This window comes from Chrysochloris asiatica, unplaced genomic scaffold (genome assembly GCF_000296735.1).
Source record: "Chrysochloris asiatica unplaced genomic scaffold, ChrAsi1.0 scaffold00446, whole genome shotgun sequence".
Lineage (NCBI taxonomy): Eukaryota > Metazoa > Chordata > Mammalia > Afrosoricida > Chrysochloridae > Chrysochloris > Chrysochloris asiatica.
Window position 1 is genome coordinate 1,220,486 of NW_006408964.1, and position 8,266 is coordinate 1,228,751.

At 43.7% G+C, this 8,266-nt stretch overlaps 1 protein-coding gene across 1 annotated transcript; it reads left to right on the plus strand.

Moving 5' to 3' along the window:
• The first annotated feature begins 2,238 nt into the window (after positions 1-2,238).
• On the plus strand, positions 2,239-7,834 carry LOC102832236 (zinc finger protein 420-like). Its single transcript, XM_006877249.1, has 3 exons — positions 2,239-2,361; positions 3,635-3,757; positions 6,536-7,834. The coding sequence occupies exons 1-3, from the start codon at positions 2,239-2,241 to the stop codon at positions 7,832-7,834; spliced, it is 1,545 nt and encodes a 514-aa protein (XP_006877311.1).
• The last annotated feature ends 432 nt before the right edge of the window (positions 7,835-8,266 follow it).

Here is an 8,266-nt window from a genome sequence, read left to right on the forward strand (position 1 = left end):
TATTTTATCCGGTGTTAAAAAGTCACAGATAGGATCATGGTAGGACACACTTTGATAGCATAACAACTGAATTCTTACGTAACACCAGAACACTATATCAGTGTGACTTTAGTTTTATTGTTATTGTTAACTGTGTCTCAGTGAATGGGTCATTCATTACTTTGTGTTTAAAACACTTGTTTCAGTAAAAATAAATGGAACTTCCTAAGATCCAGGTGTTTGTGTAGATATCCAAGTCCTTGTGAAGTAAACTAAAGTAAAACCAAAATGGAGGGGTTTTCACATGACTTTGTACAATTGACCTATGAAAAGAACATTACTTGTTCAATTTAGCTAGATGTTGAAGTTGCCAATAAATAGATCTGGGTCAGTTTTCATGGCATTTCAGTGTGTCCCACCATGATCATATCATCTCCAGCCTGAAGAGCAGCACAATCTGTATTTAGATGTTTGTGGTTCAAAGCCATGGAGTTGGTTCTCACAGCCAACATGAGTAAGGTCTCCAAGGAGCGGCTGGTGGATTTGAACCATCCACCTTGTGGTTAGCAATCCAGTGTTGACCTCACAGCACCACATGCTGTTGTTGTTAAATGCCTTCGAGCAAGTTCTGACTCATAGTGATGCTCAGTAGGGTTTCTGAGGAGCAACTGGTCCTCCAAATCACTGATGTGGTATTATTATGGTTAATCCTTCAAGTTTTAATCCATGAATTCTGTATTGTTTAGTTTTGCCTCTTTTGTGCTTTCTGTCAATTGAAGTATTCCTCTGTGTTGGTTCTAAAGAGACTTTCCTTGGGATGCTTTAAGGTTCATCCACATTGATGTGGGCAGCAGTTCTTGTGCGCGTTGCTGGATGTGGGTGGTTCAGGTGTCATTTTGCTTCTAGTGAGTGTAGCGGCTCATGTGTACACTCTCGGCACTGATGGGAGAGACAGCTGAGTGCTGAGCTCATGGTCCAGTGTGGTCCTCACTGCCAATGCTTCCAGCCCCCTTCTCCCCCGAGAACTGTCTTGCCATTTTCCTGTGACTTAGTGAAACACACGGAAGAGCAAGTGTTTGCAAAGATGCACCTTAATCAATCATGTATGTAATCCCACATATATGTTCGCCAAGTCTCCCTGCTAAATCTTTCCTTTCACATTTCCCAATTATGTCTTCCTGGATTATTTTTCAGTCAGTGATGATATTCTATGGCAGGGTAGATTCTATGACTGTGTATCAAGGTTGATACTGATCATGTTGTACCCCGAAGATCACTGCATAGTATGCTAAAGGCATATATAAAAATAAATCACTGTAACTACCGTTTTCAAGGGTACTTCTGCTATTACCTACTGGCCTTCAGAACAGCTGGCATCTTCCTACCTCTCACCCTGGGAAACTCTCTGAGCGTCTTCACCATTCATAGAGATCAGACTAGGTTCTCCTTCTTCGCTTTCTGTCAGGAGTCTGAAGAATCAGTCTCACCCGAATCACTGCCTCTCAGTTTCATACAGATGACAAGCATTCGGTCAGAAACCGTTTTTGCACAGCAAAAGCACACTTCAAAGACAGAATTGGGTCTGTCTATGTGAGTGGAAAAGACCCTGTGGATTCTGGATCATGCATCAAAAACAGTTTTCTATTCCTGGTCCCAGATGTTGTCTCCTAGGGGCAGGTCTGAGGCTGCCCCTCACTGATTGTCTTATTAAAGTGGAGGAATGCTTATTTGATTGTTAGTAAGAGGACACAGGCTTGTCAGGAATGGAGTGATACACCTTCTGTTTTCTTTGTGGTTGTCTGTACCTCGTGCTATTTTGACAGAACATCTGACTGGCTGGTGTTTGGGGTTCCTTGTTGTTCTCACAGCTGATGGTATATTTTCCATCATGGTCTCAGGCTCAGCTCCCTGTCCCCTTGCCCCTAAGCTGTCCCTATTAGCGTGAATCATGCCATTGGGGAAAGACAGAGGATATGTAAGCGATGACAATCCCTGAAACAGAAGCCAAACTAGAGACGTGAACAATTCAATATGGGGAAATGTTTATGAAGAGCAAAGACACTGTCTGCCAAAAACAGTAAAACTGTTTCAAAGGGTCAGATCTGAACTTTGGAACTTTCTTTGCCCCACAAGCATATATTGGATGACTGAAATCCGAATTTCCCTTCATATTCTCGTTGAAGAAACCCTATGCTTTTCTCCGTAGAGGGAACAAGAATCTTAACCAGATTCCAAATGCCAGAGAATCCACTGATCAAAATGATAACAATCAGCGAGATTCCAGTTTCCAAACGGAACCATTTCTCTAATGCACCAAACCAGCACAAATACCGCAAGCGGAAGTTTGAGTTCTCATTGGGCTTCCTTCTGCTCCAGCTGCAGGTACATGTGGACTCCATCTCCCGTTGGCTGGTTCCACCCCACCACCCGCAGATGCCCCGCAGACTCATATTAAGGGCCGAGTGCTCTGCCCCCTCTTTCTCAGGCTCCTGGAGACTAAAGGTCAGAGGTAGTAGGGCAGCGGATGTTGTTAGGTCCTCTAGTGAAAGGTGTGCGTCCCTGGTCACGTGGTGTGCGTCCTTACGGTGCAAAGTGCTGTTGTCATTCCGCAGAGTAAGGGGACCCGGATTGGTGAGTGTGGAATCCCCATAATCCTGTTACTGTCAGTCCTTATATTCCCAGCTCAGGTTTGGTGTGTTTTCCTGTTGGTAACCTTGGCCTTTGCCCTGGGACACGCCCACTGACTCCGCCCATCTCCCTTCCGGTTTCCGGTCTCACGTGGAGCAGGGAGAGGAGCCCAGCCTGCGACTCCGCTCCACAAAGGACCAGGATTGGAGGCGCGGATGGCCGCTGTGTGTCTGTTCCCAACGTGTCCCGAGCTCCGGGTCCTGTCGGGGACCTGCTCTTAGATTTCCCGAAGGTGAAGCGTGAGAATGGTGAGTCCATGGGCGTCCTGGGATCAGCACTGCACCGCTGTCCTCAGGGTCCTCGGTTCAAGCCCACCAGCCGCTCCTAGGAAACCTGATGGAGGATCAATGTGTGTGGGACAGACTCGATGGCACATGGAAATATAAGGTTGTTATGAGTCCGAATTCACTGGAACATGATGGGTTTGGGATTGTAGATAACTGGGGTGTCTGTCCTCTTCAGTGGGGAAATCTGGACGTGAATCCTTGTGGGGTCAGCTCTGTGCTGAAGGACTGCCTTTCTGCACTGTCTCGGAGTTGTTAGGGCCTCCCCTGACCCTCCTAGTGCTTCCTGCTTGTGGAGGATCAGGTTGGTCTATGGAAGGAGTAGAATGGCTTATTCACAACAGGAATGTGATCTAATCATCTCTCTCATTTCTGGTATATTTTATAATTGTTGTAGACCATACACAGAGAGGGATAGACTGCTGTCGTTATAGTAAAATTTTGGAGAGTCTATTTCAGAGTGCGCGGAGTTTTTATGACAATATAGTCAGTGAATTAGTGAATGTCATCAGTAAAGGGACAAAACCAATCGGTGTTCTTTAGGCAGATCTTGCGAGAACACAGAACCTGGTGTTATGTACCTGTGGACTCTCATGTCCCAGGAATGTCAGCCTCACCTTTTGTTCTTAGACATGTTGGAGTCTATGCTGCTTTGCTGACAGAGAATGTGTGGGATGTTTTAGGATACAGTGACCATTGAAGATGTGGCTGTGGTCTTCACCCACGAAGAGTGGGATTTGCTGGATCCTACTCAGAGGAAACTCTACAGAGACGTGATGATGGAAACCTTGAGAAACCTGGCTTCAGTCGGTATGAATGGCATCTTCCTTTTTTTTTTTATTCCTTTAGTGAACAAAAATATTTTACTCATCAACTGTGCTTGCTTATATGGAATGAGCAGTGGTAACACCCATAAAATAAAAGGCATGGTCCCCTTCTGTATAGAGCTCATGCATCCAGGATTCCCCTAGTACAAAGCTGTCTGCACTAAACAGTGCTTTCATTTCTCTTGTGAATTAAAAAATTCTTAGACCTCTTTAAGTGCCATCAGCATAACATTGACCTCAGAGGACACTTTCATGCTCTGAGAGACTTGTCCTGTGGGAGCCTTTCTGAGAGTTTTACTGGGTTTCTGACAAGTTTGGTGTCCTAATTTTGATGTAAATGAATTCACACCTGTCAATCTTCTGAGCTTCTAGAGAACAGAGTGCTATCATGGTGACAAGGAATCTTTCATTGGTCATCAAGGTCGTCCTTGCGATGTACATTTCTTCATGAGCTCAACACTGTTGTGAACTGCCATTGCATCGGTTTCAATGCTGAGGGAACTTGTGTACATTTTCCTAGAGGCGACTGGGGGATTTTCCCTACCCCAGCACACTGGGTCTTCTGAGCTCCATGGAATTTCTACCCATTTGTTTTCTCAGAGAAGCTAAGGAAAAGTCTGAGGAGACTGGAAATCACAGTCACTGAGGCCCATGTATCAAGAAGCCCGAGGAAATATAATTTTAGCCCAGGAATGAAGGAAATCAGTCAGCTTCAAAAAGTTACTTTTGGCTTGCAGATACAACTTCACAGATACCTGAACTTATTCTGTTGATTTTATTTGTCCTTTAGCACCTGTGGGCACGGAGACCCTTTCCCTTTGTAACGTTACATGTGTGGTATGTCTAATTCCTTTCCACTTAGCTCTCCTAATGATACCTGTGTATGTTACTGTCCCTCTCCATCTTGATAGAAGTATTTCCTAGTACGTTGCATTTTAAGACTTGTCAGAGTGCTGGAATAGCAAAATGGGGCTGAGTCTTTTTTACTAGGAACCTCTGTTTCCTCTAATCATTCCCATTTGATTCTAATTGTGGACTTTAACCTGAATGATTGGATCAGTGGCTGGAAACATTAATGATGGAGAAAAGTTACCCAGTGAGCATTTAATCATACAATGTCTGAAGAGTAACACCGGGTTATTATGCATCACAGGTGCAGTCATGGAATCACATGGCTGGAAGGATCACCTTGACAACCAGGGGAGACATTTGAGGTGAGTGTGATTCCAACAACAGAAATTAGTGCCTCACAAAATCTCAGGAGGTGTCATAATATCAAAATACACTGAAATGAGGGGGCTCCAAATAGTTCAAGAAGAACTCCATGGTCTTTAAATTGCATCATTCTGTGAACAATTTTGATTGAGTAGTTGCTGGACAAACGAAGGTTGCATATGCATTTCCCAACAGTCAAATCTCTTTCCTTTTAAATTTTGAGTCAATTAAGAAAATGTCAGTAGTGTGCCATTCAGATATGGTGGCAGGATGCACAGCTCTAAATGTCCTACAACATATCCAGTGTGTGATGTAAGACTCTTGGCATCCATGCAGGTGTTTGGTGTTGTAGAAGTGTGTAGAGCGACACCGTTCATATTGGTGGTTTGCTCACCATCCTTGAATGCAGTACCAGTGATTATTTCTTCACCAAATCAAATTCTATTAAAGCAACAATTTTGATTGCTATGCAATCTCAACACTTTCTCATTTATGTTGGAAATTGCTGAGTTGTTCCAAAGTGGTTTGAATCCCTGATGCCAACTGATGTATATGTGTTGTGTTTGCTGAGTCAGTTCTGACTTTTAGCAACACTTTCCAAGGAGTAGCTGTTGTTACATGCCATGAAGTCGTTCCACTTTGTGGTTCAAATCTAGGTTGCTGCCTAGTGTTAATCCTTCATCAGGACCCATGAATATATGTATATGTGTACAATCCTGGCTGTAAAATGATGGATGGGTTCCGTGAAAATTCACATTATAAGAACATTTCCATAAGTATAAGTCAGCGAAATGTGTAAAGCGTATTTCACTTGGACACAATGAGCAGGAAGAGGTGCAGATTGATGGAAATGGTAGTCGTTGTCCTAGATGACTCTTGAGACAATTCAGGGAAAATATATGCATGTTCATTGTGTTTGGTAATGCTGTCATGCGACATTTATTTCCAACAAGATAAATGATTTATTTTTCTTGTCTCCTTGTTGACAGTGGAATGCTTTGCAGAGGACACCATTGTTTTACATTTACACTACCTGTTTTTAACAGAACTGGTGCAATTGAGAACCTGGGTGAACATTCTGAAGTCACCCAGAGTGGAGAAACCTCCAGCCTGATTCCTGGTCTTTCTGTTCACCAAGTAGATCCTTTTGAATGCTGTGAGTATGGAGGAGCCTTCCTGGATGATTCCCAAGAGAACAATCATTGTAGCGCTCCCACTGGAAGCAGTATCTGTCAATGTCCACACTGTGGAGAAGACAGCAGGTGTCCTTCTCACCTGACCAATACAGTGACAATTCATAAAGAGAAAAATACCCGTAAATGTAAGATATGTGGGAAAGGATTCCTTTGTATGTCAGTCCTCAAGAATCCTGTCTCAGCAATCACCAGTATTGAAGGGTATGAATTCAGCAAGTGGATGGAAATTTTCTGTAGTTTCTCACCAGTTAGGACACCTTTGGAAGGTCATCAATCCAAATATGAAGAATGTTTTAGAATGCATACTAGTCCTTCATCTCTCATTTTAAATAATAACTCTCATAAGAGAGAGAAGCCTTCTGAAAGTAAGAAAGCAATTCCTGAGGCTTCCTCCCTCCCTCAACGTGTAAGTAGTCACAGTGGAGAGATGCCTTATGAATGTAAAGAGTGTGGGAAAACTTTTAGAGAATCCTCAGACCTGAGTGCACATAGAAGAATCCACAGTGGAGAGAGTTCCTATGAATGTAAGGAATGTGGGAAAGCCTTTCCTCGACTCTCAAACCTCACAAGACATAGAATAATCCACAGTGGCGAGAGGCACTATGAGTATAAAGAATGTGGAAAAGGCTTTATTTCATCCACTGCCCTCACTGCACATAAGCAAATTCATAGTGGAGAGAGGCCCTATAAATGTAAGGAGTGTGGGAAAGCCTTTCTCCGAGAGTCAACCCTCAGAACACATAGAAGAATCCACAGTGGAGAGAGGCCCTATGAATGTAAGGAGTGTGGGAAAGCCTTACTCCGACTGTCAACCCTCAGAACACACAGAAGAATCCACAGTGGAGAGAGGCCCTATGAATGTAAGGAGTGTGGGAAAGCCTTTATTAGATTAGAACACCTTACAACACATAGAAGAATCCACAGTGGAGAGAGACCTCATGAATGCAAGGAATGTGGGAAATCCTTTCATCGACTTTCACACCTCACAAGACATAGAAGAATCCACAGTGGAGAGAGGCCCTATGAATGTGAGGAGTGTGGGAAAGCCTTTGTCCAAGCATCAACACTCAGAACACACAGAAGAATCCACAGTGGAGAGAGGCCATATGATTGTAAGGAGTGTGGGAAAGCCTTTCTCCAAGCGACAAACCTCAGAACACACAGAAGAATCCACAGTGGAGAGAGGCCCTATGAATGTAAGGACTGTGGGAAAGCCTTTCGCCAAGCGACAGTCCTCAGAACACATAGAAGAATCCACAGTGGAGAGAGGCCCTATGAATGTAAGGAATGTAGAAAAGCCTTTATTTCATCCACAGAACTCAATGCACATAAGCGAATTCATACTGGAGAGAGGCCCTATAAATGTAAGGAATGTGGGAAAGCCTTTCTCCGAGCATCAAACCTCAGAACACATAGAAAAATCCACAGTGGAGAGAGGCCGTATGAATGTAAGGAATGTGGGAAAGCCTTTCTCCGAGCGTCATCCCTCAGAACACACAGAAGAATCCACAGTGGAGAGAGGCCCTATGGGTGTAAGGAGTGTGGGAAAGCCTTTATTCAATTAGCACACCTCACAAAACATAGAAGAATCCATAGTGGAGAGACACCTTATAAATGCAAGGATTGGGGGAAATCCTTTCATTGACTTTCACACCTCATAACGCATAGAAGAATCCACAGTGTAGCCCCTATGAATCTAAGGAGTGTGGGAAATCCTTTACTCAAGGGTCAAGCCTCACAACACATAGAAAAATCCACAATGGAGAGAGGCCATGTAAATGTAAAGTATGTGGGAAAACCTTTGATAGTTACTCATCCGTCAATAAATATATGCAATCTCACAGTCCATAGAGGCCCCATGAATGTAAGGAATGTGGGACAGCCTTTAAGAATTCCTCACACCACATTACACTTATGCAGACTCACAGTGGAGAGCTCCTTTAATGAATGTACAAAGTGTGGGAAAGTGTACACTCATTGGTGACTAACAGGTAGTTAGTGAATCTTGAGAGGGAGCCCTCATTTGTAACGATGGCTTGAGGATGGTTGATTCGGCCTTGACCTCTGTTGTGCTTCG

Excerpts from the sequence above, each read along its gene's own strand:
- LOC102832236 (XM_006877249.1), top strand. The coding sequence starts at position 2,239 with ATGATAACAATCAGCGAGATTCCAGTTTCCAAACGGAACCATTTCTCT. Across the intron at positions 2,362-3,634 it reads TCCTTCTGCTCCAGCTGCAG|GATACAGTGACCATTGAAGA; the intron begins GTACATGTGGAC and ends GGGATGTTTTAG. Across the intron at positions 3,758-6,535 it reads CCTTGAGAAACCTGGCTTCA|AGAGAGAAGCCTTCTGAAAG; the intron begins GTCGGTATGAAT and ends AACTCTCATAAG.